The sequence below is a fragment of the Colossoma macropomum genome, unplaced genomic scaffold, assembly GCF_904425465.1.
Source record: "Colossoma macropomum unplaced genomic scaffold, Colossoma_macropomum, whole genome shotgun sequence".
NCBI classification, from domain to species: domain Eukaryota; kingdom Metazoa; phylum Chordata; class Actinopteri; order Characiformes; family Serrasalmidae; genus Colossoma; species Colossoma macropomum.
In genome coordinates, this window is record NW_023494794.1 from 29,631,797 (window position 1) to 29,657,233 (window position 25,437).

Consider the following 25,437-nt stretch of genomic DNA (forward strand, 5'->3'; position numbering starts at 1 on the left):
CAGAAAACCATTAGACAACGAATATACAGGTTTCAGAAAACCATTAGACAACCATTTGACAACCATTAGACAACCATTAAAAACATTAGAAACCATGAGAAAACCACTAGAAACCATTAGTAATCTTTCACAAAACCATTATACAACCGTTAGACAATCAATAGACAACATTCTGAAAACCATTAGACAACCATTACAAAGCCATTAGAAAACTTTCAGACAAATTATAAAGCCATTAGACGACCATTAGACAACCAATAGTCAACCTTCAGAAAACCATTAGACAACCATTAGAAAAACTTCAGATAATCATTATACAACAATTTTACAACCAATAGCCAACCATTACAAAAACATTACACAACCTTTGGGAAACATTCAGATAACCATTACTCAACCATTAGACAACCAATACATCATAATCAGAAAACCATTATAAACCATTAGAAAACCATTATAAACCATTAGACATCAAATAGAAACCATTACAATACATACCCAATAGACAACGTTCAGAAAACCATTAGACAATAAATATACAACTTTCAGAAAACCATGAGACAACCATTAAACACCCTTAAAAACCATTACAATACCACTAGAAACCATTAGGAAACCAGAAAACCATTATACCACCTATGGACAATGTTCGGAAAACCAGTAGACAACCATTAGACTACCATCATACAAACCTTCAGAAAAACATTAGACATCCTTTAGAAAACCATTAGAAAACATTAGAAACACACTAAAAACCACGAGTATACCTTCAAAAAATCATTACAGAAGCAACAGACAACATTCAGAGAACCATTAGAAATCCAATATACAACTTTTAGAAACCATTAGACAACCTTCAGATAACCGGTATACAACCAATAAACAACCAATAGACCACCATTATACAACCATTAGACAACTAATAGACAACCTTCAGAAAACCATTGCACAACCATTAAAAACCATTGGAACCATTAGAATACCACTAGAAACCATTAGAAAACCTTCAGAAAACCATTATAACACCAACAAACAACCTTCAGAACATCATTAGACAAACACAAAATCCCATTAGAAACCATTAGGATAACAATGAAAAAACATTAGAAAACCTCCAGAAAACCATTTTTCCACAAATAGACAACATTCAGAAAAACAGACAACCATTACAAACCATTAGAAAACCTTCAGAAAACCATTATACCACAATCAGCAAACCATTAGACAACCAATAGGCAACGTTCAGAAAACCATTAGATAACCATTATACAACCAATTGACAATCTTCAGAAAACCATTAGACAACCGTTAGAAACCATTAGAAAACTTTCAGAAAACCATTATACAACCATTAGACAACCGTTAGAAAACCAATAGCCAACCATTTGAAAACCATTACACAAACATTAGACAACCAATATACCACGATTAGAAAACCATTAGAAAACCGCTAGAAACCAATAGAAACCCAATAGAAAGCATTACAATACCTTCAGAATATCATTACACAACCAATGGACAAATCATTAGACAACCGTTGGACAACAAATACAGAATTTTCAGAAAACCATTAGACAACCATTAGAAACCATTACAAACCCTTCAGAAAACAATTATAGAACCATTAGACAACCAATAGACAGCACTCAGAAAACCATTAGACCACCATCTGACAACCATTAGATAACTGATAAACAACCTTCAGAAAACCATTACATGGCCATTTAAAACCATTGGAAACCATTAGAACACTAGTAGAAAGCATTAGAAAACCTTCGGAAAACCATTATAACACCAATAGACAATGGTCAGAAAACCATTCGACAATCATTAGACAATCAATAGACATGCTCCAGAAGACCATTAGATAAATACAAAACCCATTAGATACCATTAGGATAACACTAAAAACCATTAGAAAACATTATATCACAATCAGACAAACATTAGCTAACATTAGATAACCATTATATAACCATTATACAACTAATAGACAACCATTAGAAGTCGGTAAGAAACCATTAGAAAACCTTCAGAAAACCATTGGACAACCTGTAGAAAACCATCAGAAACTATTAGAAAACCACTCAAAACCTCTAGAATACCTTGGGAAATAATTATCCAACCAATAGACAATGTTCAGAAAACCATTTGACAACCATTAGACACCCTTCAGAAAACTAAAACTTTCTGAAACTATTATACATCCATTATACAACCAATAGACAACCAATAGACAACCATTAGAAAACCATTAGATGACCAATAGAAAACATTCAGAAAACCATTAGAAACCATTAGAAAACCTTCAGTAAACCATTAGACAACCATTAGAAAACCATTACACAACCATTGGAAAATACCACTAGAAACCATTGGAAAACCTTCAAAAATCCATTTTACCACCAATAGACAATGTTCGGAAAACCAGTAGACAACCATTAGACAACCAATAGACAACCTTGAGAAACCACTAGAAACCATTAAAAAAACCATTAGACGACCATTAGACGACCATTAGAAACCAATAGACAACCATAAAAAACCATTAGACGACCATTAGAAAACCTTCAGTAAACCATTAGACAACCATTAGAAAACCATTACACAACCATTGGAAAATACCACTAGAAACCATTGGAAAACCTTCAAAAATCCATTTTACCACCATTAGACAACCAATAGACAACCTTGAGAAACCACTAGACAACCTTTAGAAAACAATTAGAAAACATTAGAAACACACTAGAAACCATGAGTATACCTTCAGATACAACTTTCAGAAAACCATTTGACAACTATTAGACAACGTTCAGAAAACTAAAACTTTCAGAAACTATTATACAGCCATTATACAACCAATAGACAACCAAGAGACAACCATTAAAAAAACATTAGACGACCATTAGAAAACATTCAGAAAACCATTAGAAACCATTAGAAAACCTTCAGTAAACCATTAGACAACCATTAGAAAACCATTACACAACCATTGGAAAATACCACTAGAAACCATTGGAAAACCTTCAAAAATCCATTTTACCACCAATAGACAATGTTCGGAAAACCAGTAGACAACCATTAGACAACCAATAGACCACTAGACAACCTTTAGAAAACAATTAGAAAACATTAGAAACACACTAGAAACCATGAGTATACCTTCAGATACAACTTTCAGAAAACCATTTGACAACTATTAGACAACGTTCAGAAAACTAAAACTTTCAGAAACTATTATACAGCCATTATACAACCAATAGACAACCAAGAGACAACCATTAAAAAAACATTAGACGACCATTAGAAAACATTCAGAAAACCATTAGAAACCATTAGAAAACCTTCAGTAAACCATTAGACAACCATTAGAAAACCATTACACAACCATTGGAAAATACCACTAGAAACCATTGGAAAACCTTCAAAAATCCATTTTACCACCAATAGACAATGTTCGGAAAACCAGTAGACAACCATTAGACAACCAATAGACCACTAGACAACCTTTAGAAAACAATTAGAAAACATTAGAAACACACTAGAAACCATGAGTATACCTTCAGATACAACTTTCAGAAAACCATTAGACAACCATTAGAAAACCATTAGACACCATTAGAAAACTTTCAGAAAACCATTATACAACTATTATACAACCATTAGACAACATAGTTAACCTTCAGAAAACCATTAGACAAACTTCAGATAATCATTATACAACCATTATATAACCAATAGCCAACCATTAGAAAACGATCACACAACCATTGTAAAACATTCAGATGACCATTACACAACCATTAGACAACCAATATACCACGATTAGAAAACCATTAGAAACCCAATAGAAACCAATAGACAACCTTCAGAAAACCATTAGACAACCAATAGACAATGTTCAGAAAACCATTAGACAACCTTTTGAAACCATTAGAAACCATTAGAATATCACTAGAAACCATTGGAAAACCTTCAAAAATCCATTTTACCACCAACAGACAACGTTCAGAAAACCATTAGACAACCATTAGACAACCAATAGACAACCTTGAGAAACCACTAGACAACCTTTAGAAAACAATTAGAAAACATTAGAAACACACTAGAAACCATGAGTATACCTTCAGATAGACAACCTTCAGAAAACCATTAGACGACCATTAGAAACCATTAGACAACCATTGGAAAACATTCAGATAACCATTACAAAACCAATAGACCACGATCAGAAAACCATTAGAAACCATTAGAAAACCATTAGAAACCATTAGAAAACTTTCAGAAAACCATTATACAACTATTATACAACCATTAGACAACATAGTCAACCTTGAGAAAACAATTAGACAACCATTAGAAAACATTCCGAAAACCATTAGAAACCATTCGGAAACCTTCAGTAAACCATTAGACAACCATTAGAAAACCATTACACAACCATTGGAAAATACCACTAGAAACCATTGGAAAACCTTCAAAAATCCATTTTACCACCAATAGACAACGTTCGGAAAACCAGTAGACAACCATTAGACAACCAATAGACAACCTTGAGAAACCACTAGACAACCTTTAGAAAACAATTAGAAAACATTAGAAACACACTAGAAACCATGAGTATACCTTCAGTTACAACTTTCAGAAAACCATTTGACAACTATTAGACAACAGTTACACAGCCATTTGAAAACCATTAGAAACCATTAGACAACCTTCAGATAACCGTTATTCAACCATTGGACAACGAATACACAAAATTCAGAAAACCATTAGAAAACCACTAAAATCCTCTAGAATACCTTCAGAAAATAATTATTCAACCAATAGACAATGTTCAGAAAACCATTACACAACCATTAGACAACCATCAGAAAACTAAAACTTTCAGAAACTATTATACATCCATTATACAACCAATAGACAACCAGTGGAAAACCATTAGACAACCATTAGAAAACATTCAGAAAACCATCGTACAAGCATCAGACAACCATTAGCAAACCAATAAACAACGTTCAGAAAACCGTTAGACAACCATTATTCCACCAATTGGCAAACTTGATAAATTCATTAGACAACCATCAGAAAACCATTAGAAAACCTTCAGATAACCATTATACAACCTTTTTACAACCAATAGACACCCTTCCAAAAACCATTGGACAACCTTTAGAAAATCATTAGAAACCATTAGAAAACCACTAAAAACCTCTAGAAAACCTTCAGAAAATAATTATCCAACCAATAGACAATGTTCAGAAAACCATTAGACAACCTTCAGAAAACCATTAGAAAACATTCAGAAAACGATCATACAAGCATCAGACAACCATTAGAAAACCAATAAACAATGTTCAGAAAACCATTAGACAACCATTATTCCACCAATTGGCAACCTTGAGAAATTCATTAGACAACCATTAGAAAACCATTAGAAACCATTAGGATATCTATGGAAACCTTTAGATTTCCTTCAGAAAATCATTATACAACCAATAGACAATGTTCTGAAAACGCTTAGACAACCATTAGCAAACCTTCAGAAAACCATTAGGCAACCAATGGACAACATTCAGAAAACCATTAGAAAACCTTCAGATAATCATTATACAACCATTAGACAACCAATAGACAACCATTAGCAAACCATTACACAACCATTGGAAAATATTCAGATGACCATTAAACAACCATTAGACAACCAATAGACCACCATCAGAAAACCATTAGACAACCATTTGAAACCATTAGACAACCAATAGACCACCATCAGAAAACCATTAGACAACCATTTAAACCCATTAGAAAACCATTAGAAACCCACTAGAAACCATTACAATACCTTCAGAAAATCATTACACAACCAACAGACACTGTTCAGTAACCCATTAGACAACCATTAGAAATTGTTCAGAAACCCATGAGAAAACCATCAGCAAACCTTTAGAAAAGAGTCCATCATTATCATCATGTGTGTTGTTGATTCCATCATCATCATCATCATTGTGATTAAACATGGATAGAAATCAACATATTTCAGATGCTTGTGAGTTTCTTGCAGCTGCTAAACTTTCTAGTAACAGTCAAGATTTTCTCCGAATTTTACAATCAATTCAGTTTTTATCATGTTATGTATAAACTCAAATATATACATATATATATATATATATCAAAAAAGAAAAGTAACTTACCACAGGTTGTCTATAAACATTGAATCAACCCACACTTTACTTTGAGGATGCTTTATTAGCCTGACCTCACTTTATGATGTTTGAGTGGAAAACCAGAAGTACAGTGTACGTGATCAGATTAGAGTATATAGCTTTACACATAAAGCCCTCCACTTACCAAAGGAAACGAAAAACTATGTACAGCAGTTAAACGGAAGTGTACTTTGTAGGCCCTGGTTTTCACTTTTATAAAACCTCAACAATGTCAGATATTATTATTTGTAGAAAATAAAGAAGTGAAAATGTTTACATCTGCATTTTTGTGTGTCATAGAATTTCTGTGAACTGGAATATTTTTTTCCAAAAAACTGTGATGAAACTTTTTATGAAGTCATGTTATCAGCTTAGCAAGTCTCCATTTTTAATATGTCCTTCTTCTTTGGAGCTGATGGAGATGAATTTATTCATAAGATCGTGTCTCATGTGATTCTGTTCAGTGTTATGTAAAAGACAAGCAATTCCAGATCAGCAGTGCACAATGCTCAGAGCCTTCAAGCCTTCGTTTCTGTAAAATTAAAACATCTATAAATTTGAGCTCATTTTTATTTAATAGAATTGTCGTGCTTGTTGTATTTGAACTCTGTAGTAATTCTTTTTTCACTGTTAAACATCAGTTGGAAACCAAAATGTTAAAACCTTAAATAAAAAAATGATCCAGTCAGGATTGCTTTCTCTGTGATATCTAGGTAGATACAGCCAAGCGAGCTCTCCCATTGGTCAGGACTTCAGGAGCTGAACTGAAGGCCTTACACGCCACATTAACTACCAACCTAATTAAAAACTTAATTATATCATCATGATGTGTGTTTTCCTGAGTGCATCACTGTTATTACGTGTTGTCTTGAGTGCATCGTCATCATTGTGTTTTCTTTAGCACATCTTCATCATCATGTGTGTTGTCCTGAGTCCATCATCATCATCGTCGTCTTCATGTGTGTAGTCCTGAGTCGTTTATCATCATCATTTGTGTTGCCCTGAATCCACCATCATCACCATCATCATCATCGTCAACATGTGTGTTGTCCTGAGTCCGTCAGTCATCATATGGTTTTGTCCCACACCCATCATCGCCATCAGGCATGTCTGTCTTGAGTCCATCATCGGTTTGTTTAAACATGGTTAGAATTAAACATATTTCAGATGTTCTCCTCTGTGAGTTTCTTGGTGCTGCTGATGTTTTCAGTCTTTTTAGTTTGAAGGATGTATCAACAGGAACTAAGAGAGCCGGGACTTTCTCAGCATTTTACGAACAGTCAGTTCTGTTTTTTTGTCATTTTATGCATAACCTAAAGCATATAAGCTCAGTTATATATGAAAAAGACACTGAACTTACCACAGATTGTGTTTCAGTTTAAAATTCAGTTAAAACTTTGTCTATAAACATTGAATCAACCCTTTACTTTGGGGACGCTTCAATAGCCAGACCTCACCTCCCTTCATAAGGTTTGAGTGGAAAAACAGAAGTACAGACCCCAACAGGAGGGCATGTGATCAGATTAAAGTATACAGCTTCACACATAAAGCCCTCCATTTACCAAAGGAAAAGAAAAAACATGGTACAGCAGTAAAACGGAATTTGTAGGTCCTGGTTTTCTTTAAAAAAAATAAAATAATTCTCAGCTATTAATATTTGTAGAAAATAAAGAAGTGAAAATGTTTATGTCTGTGTTTTTGCGTATCACAGTATTTCTCTGAACTTCAGTGAATATTTTTTCACTTACACTTGGCCAACATAGCAAGTGTCCATTGTTAATATTTCCTTCTTCTCTGGAGCTGATGGAGATAGAAAAAGCCAAAAAGCTCAACTCATTCATAAGATCAGGTCTCATATAATTCTGTTCAGTGTTACGTAAAAGACAAGCAATCCCAGATAAGCAAAGAGAAAAAAACATCTGCAGGTTGAATGCAGGCTGTGTTGTTTAGTTATTAGGCAGTGGCTGCAGCTCTTTGCCAGGACTGTGTGTAGTATATGGGCCCTTTAATTAATCTTATAATGTATTTGCAACAATCTCCAAATATATATATATATACATATGTAGATATAGATAGATAGATAGATAGATAGATAGATAGATAGATAGATAGATAGATAGATGGTTGCACCACTCAGAAGTGATTTATAAATGTGCAGCCAGGGGGCGCCATTCATGCTTTTTGGGCTAAATCCACCCATGAGTGACATTCCTTTTCAGCACAGAAATGTGTTGAGTAAAGAGTGAAATCAGTGGTGTATTTTCTGGGCATGCTGGGAATGGCTGTGTGTTCTGGGGATCCAATTAATCACCTTTGTCTCTTATCTCTCCAGCACAAGATTTACCCGTTGCAAGACCCTGACACCAGATGCACCGCACCGCACCGCAAACACCATGCCACACCATGGAATCATCACACAAAAACACCAATAAACATCCAGCTCAAGTTTATTTTACACTCTGCTCATGTGGATTTAATTTAATAATTAACTTTCAAGATCATCATTTGGTATCAACTTATTCATCACAAGTTAGCCGTTTTCCATCTGGGGCACGTTTAGCTACATTTTGTATCGTCACAAACTCTGTTTTGGCCTTAAAAAGTGTGTCAACATTTACTAAAAAAGGGGTGGAGCTGCTTGTTTGTGCTTTTGCCTCATTCATTGCCTCAAATCATTTTTCCCAACAGAGCGGGAAGTTCTCAGTCAAATTAAACAGATTTTACAAAATAACACAAATTCTAAACACACTCAAGTTCTGCTCAAACCACAAAAACGAGCATGTTTCAAAACAAAGTCAAAATAATCATTTTTTATCTAACATTTTTGTTTTTACCTATGTCAAAATGTTGACACTTTCTCAAAGAACGGCTCACGTCAGTTCGTCATCTGTGCTGTGAATATGTATCTCTCCTGTGTCATTTGTTGTTGTGCTACTAATTGTAATCTGTAAGCATCTTTGGGTCCTAGAAAAGCGCTATACAAATGTCATTATTTTTACATTTTTATTATTAATAACTTGTTCTTTAGCTATTAGTCAGTTTATCAGAGGATAAAAAACGTTTTGGCTGCGTCCCATTCTGCACACTTCTATACTTTACATACTACACTAATATATGCACTTCTAATGGTGGATTTTTAACACTATTCAGTGCTGTAGTATGCGGTTTGGGTCACGGCCCTTTTCCCTTACATGGCAAAAAGCATGTGAGTCAAACATGCAGTTATACTGTGCTGCTCATATGTTAATTATGAAGTTGAGACTGTGTTCATTTGCATGGAAGAAAAAACCAACAAAAAAAAAACACGTCCCACAGATGCAAAGTGTCAGTAGGCAGCTGGTAACTAGCACCTCTTTTAGTAAACCTGGCCCCCAGTGTCCAACAGTGCAGGATAATTGGGCCGATTTTGAGGCTGATTCGCCTCCCGACAATCACAGATGATGTCCAAATTTCAGAAAGGTCTTAAATGATCATCTTCCCAGATTATCCTGTGGTGTGGGGTGCAAATAATCAGAATCTTCACCCCTCAGATCTACCCACAGTCCAGTTGTGACCAGCCTGGTTTTGAATTGTAAATATTATTTACAATGCTCTACAAAAATTCTACAGAGGAAAGGCTGTGAGTACACGGTAATGCTGGAGGCTTCAGTGCCATAAAACATACTTCACTGCAGGTTCTCCACTTCACAGAGTCCCTTCATCACTGCACATTACAATGTTCAAAATCAAATGGATGCCTTACTATTAAAAAGTAGAATAAACTGAAATCTAAAAGTTACATAATAAAACCACAGGTTTGTTTACAGGCATGTTATTAAGGTCTGGTCTCAAAAGTCCTGAATCACTCAAATGTACAAAACGTGCATTTTGTCCATGAACACCCAACACACCAGTCTTTTCCGTGCAGAGCGATCTACGCCTTGCAGATGTAGTTCATTCTAATTTTGCAGTGCAAGTCATTCAGCTTCCTACGTCTTATATGTGCACAGTGTTCTCCATCCTCTCCGTCACCGGTCCAGTTATCAGGCTGTCCGGGTGCCCACTTTCTGCAAGGGTCACAAAACACAGTTTTTTGTATACTGTTTCACCAGTAGCTGTACATAAGATGCAAATACACAAAATACATAGAAATGTCAGGGCCTTTAAATATACTATGTTTGTCAGTGATGTAGATGTCAATTTATTTTGTTTAGTTCTGACAAAATTCACTTTGTCGATATAATCAGTACAGTGGTGCTAGAAAGAAAGAAGAATTAAAAATCTGACTCCAAATGTGATCAAATCTTCATCTAAGTCCCAAAAATAGAAGAACGCCCAATAAAACAAAACACAAAACAGTCATCTTACAGTCATTTACTGAACAAAGTGGTCCAAAATGAAACATCTATGTTGATAAAAAATGTGAACCTCTTGAATGATCAGTTTGTTACAGATGATAACGTCAATTGTGAGTCAAAGTTTGGTAAAAGGAGACGTTTAAGGATCTCAGAAAAACAGTTGTCAATGGTTATCAGGCTGGAAGACGTTACGCATTGATTTCTTTTTAGGCTTCACCAATCCACTATTCTGGAAGACCACAAATAACCCCAGGCTAACACCTTAGCATCTTCAGGCCTCTCTTTCACTGTCTAATGTCAGTGTTCATGAGTCCAACATCAAGTAAACACAGAGCAATAATACTGTGTAATGAGGCAAGAAGGAAGCTACTACTCTCCTGTGAAACATGGTGGTGGCAGTATCACAGTTTGGATCTGTTGTGCTGCCTATGGACCAGGACAACTTGCCCTTACTTGATGGACTTTCTGGACCACATACACAGTTGGTTGTTTTAATACCATTTTTCCAGTTGGGCTCCTTGCTTTCAAACCTTGTTTGAGTTTTTAAAAGAATTTAATAGGAAAAATATCCCCAGTCTGACAAGCGTGGATTACCTCAGCATTAACAAAATCTGAAAGAAGAAAAACTCACTTTCTATCTATCACATAAGGTGTTTCATCAGCCCATCTCCACTGCCCTGTGATTTCATCTGTGAGACCAATCCAGTATTCATTCAAGTTAGCAGTTACAAATGCCTGGAGAGAGAGAGAGAGAGAGAGAGAGAGATAGCATGAGAAATGAGGTTCTGAGACAGGAATTGAATGAAATTAAAATGTTTAACTCTGTCATTATACCAGAGCAGCATAATGAAAGGGCTGTTTTCCGGTTCCAATGTCTAAACTAGATAGAACAAAAAATTAAAACAAAATGATTCATTGGTGAAATTAGCCAGTGGCTGAGTGGTTTAAAATGTTGTCCAATTTTGTTGCCTTTCTGTTCTCTGCGATGGCCTCTAGCGAATCCAGATTCAGTCCTGGGCCATAAAGCGATGTAATCAGATATATATAATACAATAATATTAAATAATTATGTATGGCTAATTATTTATTATCTTTTACTGTTAAAATGGTGGATATAACAGTCATTCTGGTGAACATTTCCCATAGTGCAACATACCATCTGAGAAAATATCATCAGCATTTTCCATATAGCTTAAGTGTCCTGAAGGTTGTACAATTATCAAAATATAACAGGTCCCCTCAGGCATCTACAGCTGAATACAGAGTGCCTCCGCTATAACCAGACTCATGGACATGGATCTGGAAATCACTCACTCACTCTTGCATGTTTTGCAGTCTGGATCTTCTCCACAAGGGGAGCTATTAGCACATTTGTGTATGTAACATAAAGAGAAGAAACAGCCATGAACCCACACCAGCAGGAGTTCACGAGTGCACGTCTGTAGTCACAAGTTTCAAAACAAGAGGTGAAATAATTTATTACCAAAGGATGTTCAGGGTTTTATTACTTGACTGTCATTAAAGCTGATGCTGAAAAGAATATGAGCTAATAGAATAGCACAGTATGTGGGTCTAAGCTGCAGGGGATCATGATTTCAGGGGCTAGCAGGAAGTCTTCCTGATGTAAGACCTTTTCTGCTGTCTCAGAGGGAGAACAGGTAGTGTAGCGCCCCATGGATGGACCTGCACCCTCCACCAACTGGTTTCCAGTCAGTTTATAGCAGGTGATGATGGCCCTCCTTAAGGCCTCAGCATACTTCTTGTGAAACGGAATTCTCGAGGGTTATGCGAAGCCGAAAGGGCCTTCACGAGCTCACATTAGCTCACATTAGAGTTCAGAATACTGCCACCATTTAAGGTGGAACGGGAAAATTCGAAACAAGAAGCTGGCAAATAGAAAGCTAGCTTCAGCCTTGTCCTCTTGTGAACCTAAATATAAGATAACCTATATATTCTGGTGCTTAGTACTTTGTCTAATGGTACGCCTCCTTTTTTATGAAAGCGTAGCGTCTTTATCTGTGGAGTTCAGCCAGCTGCCACGTACGCGACACAGCGGAAGAAGCCTCCGCGCGACGTCTGCGGTTGTTCTCTCCACAATTGCATCATATTGTTAGCTGAAGCCAGACAAACATCGTCTCCACAAGAAGTCTGCAGAGGCCTTTACACTCCACATCTCCTTCACCTTGTTCACCTTGTTCTGCTGCAGCTTTATAAGGGGAAATGTTTGTCCATGTTCCTCACCCATTCATCTTCATTTTCCACTTTGAGTATTGAGGCATTCTGGGTCCTGCAGTATTCTCTCGCCTGGTGCCAGTTCCGAGTGTCATTGGAGAACCAGTAACATCTGGAGAGACGCTGCGTCCATCCAGGCTTACAGCTAGTCACTGTTTCATGAATGAGAGAGAGAGAGAGAGAGAGAGAGAGAGAGAGAGAGAGAGGAAAAGAGATTCAGAGTCAACCCAGTCATAGCTTACCAATTAAAGTGGATTAAATCTACAATGTGAGCACTTAGGTGAGCAGTGAGGCTCATATATATATATATATATATATATATATATATATATATATATATATATATATATATATATATATATATATACGATGTAGAGAACACTAACAGAGTAATCACTGTTGGCTTGCTATCTTAGCTAAAACATTTAAAAAGTATTTAACAAGACCAAAGGGGACATAAAGACTAAATTCTTAAATGCACATAACCATACAGTTTACCTTCCCTGCAGTACAGTAACAATGACACTCTTCCATTTTGCCTAAAGCTTCTCACACTAGCTCTTATTCATCACAGTGGCTATAAAAGAGCGCAGGTTTGACCGTTTTCAACGACATATACCCTGCTTAGCACCTGATTCGTGAAAGTCTCATATGATGTGAAGATTTGAACATAAATGATTAATCGGCTTTAGTGCGTGAAATCAAGCGCCAGCCTGCCAGCACCTCATTTACATATCATTAAAATGAAGCACGCCTCAATTCATGCAGATATTGCAGTGAAACAATGAAACCAAAGCATTCAGCGACTCGTGAGCGCACTACTCCCCCTACTGGCCAAAATTTATAATGTAAAATAAACAAAACGTCCATTAATACTGTATTATTGCTGCATATGAGATGCTTCTACTCTAGCTGTGTTTTGTATTGTTTATTTTGTAGTTAAAAACAAAAGCACAGTGTAATATGTCTTCAAATGGAACATGGAATACAGTGTGCATGTAAAATAAGTACATCTACTTTTGCACTGGATTGCTATGCGCATAAATTATTAGTATTATTGTTATTTTCTAGCTTTACTCTATTATTCGTTTTTTATAGATGATGTAGATAATTGATAGACCACACAGATACACCCAAGATGAAACTGATGAAGAACAGAAATGTGCATGGGCTCGTTTTACGGTCAGATTTGACTGTATGTAGCTTTGATAAATAAGTACCAGTGTCATCTATAGGCTATCGTTCCCCTCACTGAGAGATCACAGTGTTTTGTATGCAGGTTTCAGATGCACAACGGAGACCTTTTTATCTACTCTGTTCTACCAGTTTTGATTTATTGCTCCATAACTTGCTAACCAGATTTATGAAATTGATTATGGATTTGCAGTTCACAAAGTTGTAATGTCAGAGCTGCTCTCAGTGTAAAGTTAACATTAAACTTAAAATGAACTCCATATGTGATATTCTTACCTGCTGGTTTACTGCTGTTCTCCGGTTTAGCCTTCATTTCATTCAGAGCGTCCATCACTCTCTGATCTGAGGAGGAGAATAAAATCAGAACTCCACTATAATCACATTGATCAATCATAAACTGTTATTAACCCATAATAAAAGCAGGAGAAGCTGTCAAACCTGCACTCTAAATATGAACTTGTACCTGACAGTAGCTGAAATATTAAAATGTCAGAGGCTTTTAGACAAACTTGTGGAGTTCAAGAGTCATTAAAGCAAAAGAGGGACACTCCACCGAAGACTAAGAAATTCTGAAATTCATGTTTACATTTGGTAAGGTCCTAATTTTCAGTTGAACTGTTATGCTGATAATATAATGTGTACTGAACAACCTTTTATTAAATTAGAAAGAAATGCAAAATAGAAGCATTTTCACTACTGTTCTCAGACTTTTAGATCCCACTGTATGTATATTTGTAATATAATAATAATAAAAACTTGTGAATATATTTCCTCACCTGTGCTCTGCAGCTTAGAAGACAGAGACTCTACAGAAGAAGACAATTTCACCACCTCAATCAGCGTCCTGTTCTGAGATTCTTGGACAAGACCTGAAAATAAAATTGATTCAACAAGTTGATCAGAACCGACAAGGTCAATAAATCTTACAGACTTATTATTCAGTTGTTATAAGACATTCATAATCCACTATGAATTACAGAGCTGCACCCAATAATTATCTTTACAACAGAACAACAGAAGCCATATATCATTATGGTCTGTCAGAGTGACTGTGTGGATCATATGAACATTATAGAGCTTTTTAAATGAAACAGTAGAAGCCATATCGCCCCCTACACTTCCTGTAGTGTATTACAGTCTGTCAGAGTGACTGTGTGGATCATATGAACATTATAGAGCTTTTTAAATGAAACAGTAGAAGCCATATCGCCCCCTACACTTCCTGTAGTGTATTACAATCTGTCAGAATGACTGTGTGGATCATATGAACATTATATCTTCATACCTGCTGTTTTACTGCTGCTCTCCAGTTTATCCTTCATTTCACTGAAAGCAGCCATCACTTTCTGATCTGAGGAGGAGGAAGATAATAAATACATATTAAAAAGAGTGCAGGTTAACAGTGGTGCTGCTGAAGTTTTTACACTCATCAGTGTCACTGCTGCAGGCCAAGAGCAGCTCTGTGGTCAGGAACTGATCCCTGATGAAGTAGTAGAGGATGGGCAACACAAGCAAAAATTTTGAGCCCAAGATCACATATATATGTTGTAAATAACAGCTATTTAACTCCTATATTAGAGCTATTTAATGTATTTGTTTTGTTTTTCCTCAGCATTGTTTACCAGTATCCTGTAGTTTGGCTGTCAGTTCTGATACAGAAGAATTTAAATGGTCGAGGAATCTCTTCAGCTCTGTGTGCTGGCCGTTCTGCTGAGTGGCTGAAAACATCACAGGGAATAAGATTTACTAACAATACTTTTATTTAAAGAAAGCAAGAGTTTATTTAGTAGGACACTGAAATCTAATTCTACCAAAAAAGACTGTTCATCTCTGAACTGTAAGGAAATACTTCAGTGCATAACGAAATCTCAAATTTGTATTTTAAAAATATACTGAATACACAAATGTAAATGGATAAGCTGTATACATAACAGTTGACAATACACAATAAAAGCAATACACTAAGTTTTCTTCTAGATAGCCAGAGATTTTTATTTAAATTAGCAATTACAACTGATAATAACAATCTAAAATCACTGCAGCTGATTAGTTCATTCTTACAGCTCTACAAAGATTTGCTACAAATGTGTTTTGCAAATAAATTTAAAAACTAAAACATTCTGTACTCAGTGCATTGATTAATATTCTTCATATTTCACTATACTCTAGCGAAGGCCTGAGTCTCACCTGCGTCCTGCAGTTTGGTCTCCATTTTTGAGGAAAGGGAACCGAGTGAGGAATTCAGCTTGTTCATTAAGATCTGAATTTCAGATAACTTATTCACCTGGGGTCCTGAAGGTAACAGCAGTCGCCCACAGAGTACAAATTAAAATCATAGTTCAATTTAATTTCTGAATTTAATATTATTAAATAACCCTTTCATGCATGGTGTGCAATATGTAAACAGGTCATTTTGAGACTTCTTTTGGCAAATTAGATGTTTTAATGTTTTTGTTTAATATTATCATAAATTCAGTTATTAACCATTAACATAATATTGTTTCCTGACACTTTCAATCAAAAATGACTAATGGTAACAGAAGCTGTGTCTGATTTATTGATCCAAACTTAAGCAAAGTCTGTCTGAAGTTTTGATGAACAGATAAAAATGGGATGTGACAGGAAATACGACAAGTTGGGACAGGGTGAGAATGAGTAAGACAGGAGGTGGAACAGAGTAGAACAGGAGGTGGGACAGAAAAGGGCAGCAGGTAGGACGGGGTCAAACAAGGGGTGGGTAATGTTGTGGTACAGCAGGTGGGAGTGGGTGGAACAAGAGGTGGGACAAGGTGGAATGAAGAATGACAGGTTGAGACAGATAGGGACAAAAGCAGGGACAGGGTGAGACAGAACAAGAAGTGGGACAGAGTGGAATAGGGTAGGAATAGGGTAATGTGGGACAGAAGGTGAGGCATGAAATGAGAAATGGTGAGACAGGATGGGATGGAATGGGACAGAATGCGAACAGGGTGGGACAGGAGGTGGGACAGAGTGGGTCTGGAGTTGGGACAGAGTGGGAGGAGACAAGGGACAGGAGGTAGGATGGGATGAGGAGGAACAGAAAGTAGGAGAGGGTGGAACAAGCAGAACATGAGGTAGGACAGAGACAGATGGGGGACCTGGTGGGATGTGAAGGATGGAATGTGAGACAGAAGATGGGACAGGGAGGGACAGAAGATAGGAAAGGAGATAAGACAGGAGAGGGGACAGAGTAGGATCAAACATGATACAGGAGGTAGAATAAAATAGGACAGAGTGCGACAGAATATGGGACAGGGGGCAAGACAGGGTGGGACAGGAGGTAAGACAGTGTGGGTCAGGAGGTGGGACAGAGTAAGAGGAGACATGAGACAGGAGGTAGGATGGGATGAGGTGGGACAGGTTGGGAACCAGCAGAACATGAGGTGGGACAGAGAGAGATGGTGTAGGACAGGATGTGGGACAGAAGGTGGGACAGGGTGGGATAGTGTAGGACAGGATGTGGGACAGAAGGTAGGAAAGGAGATGAGATGGGAGAAGGGACAGAATAGGATCAGACATGACACAGGAGGTAGAATAAAATAGGACAGGGTGGGACAAAATTTGGGACAGGAGGTAAGACAGGGTGGGACAAGAGGTGGGATGGAGTCGTTCAGGAGGTAAGACAGGGTGTGACAAGAGGTGGGATGGAGTCGTTCAGGAGGTAAGACAGGGTGTGACAAGAGGTAGGATGGAGTCGTTCAGGAGGTAAGACAGGGTGTGACAAGAGGTAGTACGGGGTGGGACAGAATGTGGGACAGGTTGGGAAAGGGAGCAGGACAAGCGAAAGGATAGGGATGCTTAGAAACAAGTTTTGAGGGGAAAAAAAATTCTTAAAAATCTGAATGATTTTAAATAACTGATTCAGGAAAGGGTAAGTTATTTTCAGAATTAAAATTCATCAAAATAGGAATTAGGAATATTATTAATTTATTATATTTCCCCTTAGTGCTCTGAATTGGAAGAAGACACATAAAATAATCTCACCAGTGTTGAGTTGGTCGTGCATTCTGGAAGTGTACAGGTCCACATAGGAGCTGAGACCTGACACAGACTTCTTCAGTTCTGAGACCATTGTTTCCAATTCGGTACCTACAACAAACATCAATTACGATATGTGATGGCCGGCTGACCCATCATCCCTTAAAAACATCCAAAGCAATCCAAATACAAAAGCCATGTTGCTGTTTGTGGTGCTGAACCCCCTAAAAACATCAGATTCAACCCCGCTGTTTTAGACAGTGGCTCAGGGACGGACCTCAATCAGCAGAAACGGTGACCTGCTGATTCCACTCGGTCTGGGAGGAAGTTCAAGTGATTGATGCGGTTCTTCAGTGACTCCTAGCTGAGTATTTCATTACCAGAAAGAACAGCCTTTTTTATATGGCTCAGCAGCTGGTGTTTTCCTGCCCCTGAATCGATGTCATAAATAGCGCACCACCATTAATTAGGGGGACATCTGGGCTAAGAAAATCAGGCTGGCAAAAATCAGGGACTGTTTCCACAGACCCTCTATAGAAGCCAAGGTTCAGAAGTTGTATCAAAGTTGCCCCACCTGTAACTGTACACTTTGTTTCTCCCCCCTTCCCATTACGAGGGAACCCTAGAGTTGCTAGGGATGGATATTGAGGGGTTGCTACCAAAATGTGACAAAGGGCATGAATCAATTCTCAAGTGGATTATGCCTCAGAATATCCAGAGACCTTCTAACCCAGAAAGGCCACCTCCAAGGCCATAGCCTGGCAACTGTCACTTCTCCTCAGCCAGGCAGGAATTCCAAAGGACCTGCTAACAGACAAGGGACCTCCCGTTATCCTCTGGCTCATGGTTGACCTCTGCTGGCTGTTACAGGTGAAACAGTTCCATACATTTGTGTATCACCCTCAAACCAATGGCCTTGGGGCAGGTAGACTTTCATCCATACCCTCAATGGGAGGTTAAGGCTTGTGGTCACCAAGGAAGGTCACACCTTCTGCTCCCATGTGTGCTGTTTGTGATTCAGGTGGTGCCCCATGCACCCACTGGAGTTTCTCCTTTTGAAAGAAGGGGTGAACCCATCTGGAACAACCCAAGGAGTTCCCTGGTCCATCCAGTATGGAGGACAGCATCCTGTTTTACATCTCCAAGAAGGCTTATGGCTTTCGGAGTTTTTGCAACAACTCCCAGCATTTGAACAAAGTCTCAGTTTTCAAATCGTCCCCTCTCCCCAGAGTCGATGATCTTATCGACCATCTTAGGAACATCTGGTTTGTCTCCAAGCTTGACATCATTAAGAGCTACTGTGAGGTGGGTCTGCTCACAGCTGAACCTGTGCTGCATAATCCATACTCCATCATGGTCCAGATGGATGCCTCCAAGACTGGCCAAGGCGCATCCGGGTATCTAGTTTAGCTGTAAGCTGACCCCCACCAAACAGCACTGGAACAAGAAGCTTTGGTCATCAAGATAACTGTAGAAGAGCTGAAGTTCTACTTAACCTACAGGTCTTTCATTGTAGAAAGTGTGGTCTCCTACAGTGGATGGCAAAGGCCAAAGACAGAAGTACATGCATCACTCAGAATTTTGTCACTGCAGAACTTTGTTAAGGTCAGATTAGGCAAGAGCACAGAATACAGATGTCCTCTGGTGATGACCCTCTAATCACTGCCTTGGAGGATGCTAAGATGGTGGGCTTGTGATGGCAGGTAGACTCACCAACCCCTTAACAACGTTACAGTCTCCTCCCAGACATCCAGTTCAGCACGGCTGTTTTAGACAACACAGCCCAGAGGCAGCCCTCAATTAGCAAACACAACTGGAAGATGATTGTCCGCTTTGTAGCACACGTTGTTAGCTGTTAGGGTCTCTAGAGACATTTAACTTTACCAAATTTATTAAATAAACTCAATTGAAATTTACATTTGACATTTAATATTTACTAAATTGCTAATGGCGGGTTTTATACCTACCAAAAACCACATAACTTTGGATTGTCCCACAGTTTTGAGCTATAAAATTCTGGATATCTAGTTTTCAAAATATAGTTTGAAAGGAACATCTTACAGCCCAGCTTCACAAAGCAAAGCAATCAACAATTAGTTAATGGGAGAATTTATATGACTCTATTCAAGAAGTCTGGTTTTCAATTAGATTATGCAGTGTTCTTTGCCGGGCTGTATTTTTTTAGTGTCTTTGTCATTTCTTTGATCTGTGTGTACACCTAACATTGTAGGTCACTGTCCTTCACCGTTCTTCCCCACCACCACCACCTTTCCCCACACCTACCTTTCCCCACCCCTGTCATAAAATACAATAAAAAGTTGATAAAAAATAAAGTAGTAAATTAAAAACTCAAATCACTGCAGCCTACAGTAGTTCAATTTAAGAGTCAAACTGTTTGAGGGAACTTGCTTAGTTTGGTAACACTGATATGTAAATAGCAGTAATACATAGTAATATAAAAGTCTGCCTTTGGTTTGGGGGCATTTTTTATGTTATAAATTCAGACTGGTGAACTTCATCAAGGCAATGAATCAAAATGTTATTGGATTTATGTATCTGAGGAACATATTTACCAAGATAAGTGATGCCAAGACAAAAGAATCAGAGAAGTATTATGACACGCAGTCTTTGGAAACAAGCTGAGTTAAGCAGAAGCAGCAGCAGCATGACTCACTCAAGAATATCATTTCAAAGGAAAGCATTTTCTGGACTCTTAGATAAGTGAACACATCCTCTACATAGAACAAACTTAAATATGACATTTTTATTCAAATTATAGTGCACGATTCTATTTATTTGCGTTCAACTTATTGGAAAAAATAAAATACAAAATGTGCCAGAATTTTTGCACAGCCTCTATTTTATATGTTTTTAAATTAACAGGAACGGTGCATTAAAATCTGCAGAAGTGTGTCTCTGATTTGACTAAGAACATCAACAAAACATGAAACTTTGCACATGTGAGAAAGACCCCCGGACGCTCACCTGTGTCTTTCAGTTTGCCTTTCAGATCAGAATTCATCGAGTTAACTGAAGAATGGTGAGAAATCATGGAGCGCTCCAACTCCGCAAATCTCCTCTCCTGATAGCCATCTGGAAAATATGGAAGTAAAAAGTGTAGCATGAATAAACCTTGATGTTTAAAAATGAGGCTTTTCAGAAGATTTAGGTTTTTGGAGTTTCAGGTTCGGTTTGTTAAATGCTGATATTTAATTCAACACAAAATTGAAAATTCAAAACAAACGTCTTAAAAGAAAGTTGAACACTTACATACGACGAAAATCATAACAAATAGGATAAAGATGACCAAAGCCCCAGACACCAACAGGATGAAACTCAGTTTCCTGTGGTTAAAAGCTGCACAAGAGAGAAACAAAAGTTAATACATGCAATTCTGGCTCGTAAAAACACTAAACTCCTTTTTATGTTATCGGCTTGTTAACAGACTTAACAGCTCAGCTCGTCTCTCCATTTCTGACATTTTTCAGTTTTTGACATAATGTGAAAAAGGCTGTACTCCTTTATATTGTGTGTAAATTTCATGATGAATGGACCAAAGAAATGACTCAGAATGACTTGGGAATAAACTCTGGTTCCATTGACTTACATTAAAAGTAAAGTGTGTTTTTTCCTTCTCCTGTAAAGTTACCATTTTGGAGATACAAGGTTTTGTTCCGATATATATAATCTCTTCAAGGGTTCTTTAGTAAAGATAATGGTTCCATATAGAGCCATGAATACTTCACCATTCACAGCAAATGATTCTTTGCATGGTGAAACTGTTCTTCAGATTGATGATCGATTGAGAAAGTGTTGTGTATGATTCTAAATCGCAACAAAAAGGGTTCTTTTACTGTTATGATGTCAAGCTTGTAATAACAGAAGAACCGTTCTGGTGCTATATAGAACCTTATACACCATGCAAAGAATCATTTGCTGCAAATGATTCTTTATAGAACCATTGCCTTCACTAGAGAACGCTTGAAGAACCATCTTTTTAAAGAGTGTATTTCTTACAAACATAAAGGCCCAAAGCCACACATAATAACTTAATGTATTTATTTAGAATTAAAAATTAAGCTGAATCTCAAACCTTTAGGCGATCCCCTGTGTTCTTCGTCCACGTCCATACTGCTGTAGTGGTTCTCCATCATGTTCTGGAAGTGTGGGGTGAAGCTAACCTGCCCGGTTTTGTATCTGGATGATGCCTGCTGCTGTTCATGAGAAAGAAATGGGAAGCGCTTCAATTCTCCTATTTGAAGAAGTGGCTGTTGAGTAAGAGGACACATTCACTGAATTGCACTGGGCCTCATTCACCAACCGTTCTTAGAAAGAACGTTCTTCTATAAACCTACTTCCGCAGTTTGAGGAAGACTCTGTCTCAGCAATGTTCTCTTTCTGGGATTTGTTCTTAGGTGAGAACAGTTCTGTACTTTGAGAACACGTCACAAATATGACAGAGCCTTTTTCTCAGGATCTTTATCAGGAACACAGTTAAGAACAAACATGGGCAGATATTGCAGAATGAGGTCCAGTGTTATTGCAAAGGTGCTTTGGCTACCGGTGAATGAAGAGCACTTTCCATGAACCGGGTTCAGTTTATGTTCCATCACCTTTTTAAAAGCACTGAAGTTACTGTTGTTTTTTTTTATTTCGTAAAAAATAATGAAAATTAGCTTTTAAATGATCTTAAAGACACATAAATGTCTGACCTTTAATATGTTCATTTTTTTAAATGTCCCAAATCACCGACACTGACCTCCTCTATTAAATATATTCATTAAAACTGTCCACTTACACCAGCATTACAGCTTTATTTGACTCATTTACAAGCAATTTTTGTTAAAATAATTCATTTTTCCAAATAATTTACCAAGTTTAACAAAAATTCATTTGGGTGGTGGGACAGCCCAAAATAACTGCATTAAAGCTCAGATATTTGATTTGTTTTTATGATCATTAAATGCTAATTTTCATTATTTGTACTGAAGTATTAAAGAGTTTATTGTTTCCTTTGTTTTTACGGGAATAATACTAGTTGCATTTTTATTGCAATTTTAATGTTTTTATACTTCTATCTTGTGCATTTTAATTGTGATTATTAATACATCCCCTTTTCTGCTGTTCATTATTTGTTTATACCATTCTTAATGATCTTTTTCTCTTCCTCCTTTGTTGTTTTTACTTAAAGTTTATTATTAAACCTGTGTCCAACATTTTAAGTGCAACCCAAACCTGTTCCCTGGTAGAAAAACAGACAACAATAACAACTTAAACAGAAATTTGCTATTTTCTTGTTACAATAAATAATACACACATATATACATTTTTTTAAATTAATATATACTATGTGGTTATTAATAGTTAGCACCCAAGCAGCTAATTTTAGGACATGTTTTTATTTTTAACCTTCAATTATTTTTAAATCAAAGCAAATGCCTTGAAAGAAAGATTTTAATGAAAACATTGTGATTAGAACGATTTTTCAACTTTCCCTTCTGCTGTTCTTTACACTTTAAATGTTTTTACTGCGTTAATATCAGATTAATAGGGAATACGATCTCTGTGTTCATCACTGCTATTCTGCAATTTTTGGTGAAAACAGTCTAAAAATGTATGATTTAGTTGGTTTTGTTACCAGAAACATGAATTTGGTCATGAGAGTCATTTACTTAAAATGACTAATACAAGAAAAATTGCGCTGTTCTGTGCTTAGAGAGAAAAAAACTCTAAAGGCTTTAAAATAATATATATATATATAAATACAGATAATAAAACAAGAAAAAAAATGGATTTATATTATTTATTTGAGAAGTTCTAAAAGGAATTTCATAAATATCCGTATTTCCTGCTAGAAAATAATGAATTAAATATACACACGCTTTAAATGCCGTTCACTTTGCTAAAACTGGTATCAGGGTTGCAAAACATGCCGAACATACAGACAAACAAAAGCTGGCTAAACATTTAGTCTCTAATTTGACAGCCTGAGGGGGGAAAATCTAATTGTCTGAATGTGAAGCTCTACTTTGATTAACACTTTGTCAAAAAAGCCAAAGGAAAAGTAAACATTTAAACAGTTTCAAGGCCCAAAACAAACTCTATTCATGGAAAGCGCTGAAGGGCGTTTAAGCACCTGTATCATACATGCCCAGCGCTTGGAACAAGGACTTTATAGCAAATCATTTTTCTAAATTTTGATGTAAACAGGCATTTATACACACAGTGATGTGGCAGTGTTCAGCAGAAAACTGCATATGAACCTTTAATTTCATATGCGTCAAATATTTGAAACCGGTTAGGTCACATTTTACATTTCCTACTTACATAACTTTTAAAAATTTTAGGCAAAGATTCATTAGGGAGGCACAGCACTTTGAACCATTTCTGCAGAACGACCACCAACACAGATGTTACATCACTGAAAATCTGTCCGCATAAAAATAAGGAACTGAGATTGTTAAGTCAGCATTTCTAAACAGCTTCCCCTCTTTCATTCCCCGAACCACCATATATTATGAAACATATTGTTTTATATATTATAAAACAATATTATATCATATATATGTACTGTGAAACAGTTTGACTCACTCAAAAAAACGCATAAAAGCTGGAAATGCAAGAAAAACCAGATGCTTAAAAATGAAAAGACAGCCAGGCTGAGCTGAGGTGTTTGACATCATGGTTTAATGGAGAACAAAATAAGAGCTAAAGGTAAAGTTCTGCTCTGTAATACTGTGCAACTCCTCCTCTGGGGGAAAACGTAAAAAACAAAGAGCTGCTCAGCTGATGACAAATAATCCAGATGAACAGCAGCTCCTGATTTAACAAAGTATTGATTAGATGAAGCAGATATTATATGATATACACTAATTATACCAGGCTTTTGCAGGGAGACGGCAGGAAACGGTTAAACACACAGCGACGTATACAAAAATCACTAGTGATTACATTAACGTCATTTGTACTTAGGATTTTTTTTTCCAAAGTAAATAAACACTTCCTGCCAAATAAACGAACTGGTCGTTCAATTCAGTTGATTTAGGCCTAATGAGTGATAATGTAACATTATCACTACATAACTCGTAATAGAAACTGTTTCTCTCGAGAGAGGCCACTCAGGTGCTAGTGCAGTCTTTTGTCATCTCAAGGCTTGACTACTGCAACTCGCTCTTGGCTGGTCTTCCGATGCAGGCCATCAGGCCTCTGCAACTCATCCAGAATGCAGCAGCAAGACTCATCTTCAATCTCCCAAAGTTCAGCCACGTCACCCCACTGCTGCGCTCCCTTCACTGGCTTCCTGTAGCTGCACGCATCAGATTTAAAACCCTTATGCTTGCCTACAAGGCCAAAAACGGACCAGCCCCTCCCTACTTGATGGCAATGGTCAAATCTCGAACTGCACCACGAGCCCTTCGAGCTTCGAGTACAGCTCGGCTTGACCCGCCATCCTTCAAGGCGCGTGGAAG

The 25,437-nt window shown here is 37.2% G+C and overlaps 1 protein-coding gene across 1 annotated transcript; it reads right to left on the minus strand.

Moving 5' to 3' along the window:
* Positions 1 to 8,641: 8,641 nt before the first annotated feature.
* LOC118814919 (asialoglycoprotein receptor 1-like) lies at positions 8,642 to 22,291 on the minus strand. The gene is made up of 12 exons (XM_036580806.1): positions 22,062 to 22,291; positions 21,239 to 21,325; positions 20,954 to 21,061; positions 17,975 to 18,079; positions 16,157 to 16,261; positions 15,592 to 15,687; positions 15,255 to 15,320; positions 14,746 to 14,838; positions 14,246 to 14,311; positions 12,785 to 12,927; positions 11,175 to 11,278; positions 8,642 to 10,252 (listed from the first exon to the last, which is right to left on the minus strand). Exons 1-12 carry the CDS (start codon positions 22,255 to 22,257, stop codon positions 10,120 to 10,122), a joined length of 1,302 nt encoding a protein of 433 aa, XP_036436699.1. The 5' UTR covers positions 22,258 to 22,291; the 3' UTR covers positions 8,642 to 10,119.
* Between the last annotated feature and the right edge of the window lie 3,146 nt (positions 22,292 to 25,437).

Bases quoted from the DNA above. Each gene is read 5' to 3' on its own strand.
- LOC118814919 (XM_036580806.1), bottom strand. From the start codon at position 22,257: ATGTGTCCTCTTACTCAACAGCCACTTCTTCAAATAGGAGAATTGAAG. The intron at 15,321-15,591 runs GTAAACAATGCT...CCTCCTCCTCAG, and splicing joins AGCCAAACTACAGGATACTG to ATCAGAAAGTGATGGCTGCT. The intron at 11,279-12,784 runs GTGAGGAACATG...CTCTCTCTCCAG, and splicing joins TGGAAAATGAAGATGAATGG to GCATTTGTAACTGCTAACTT.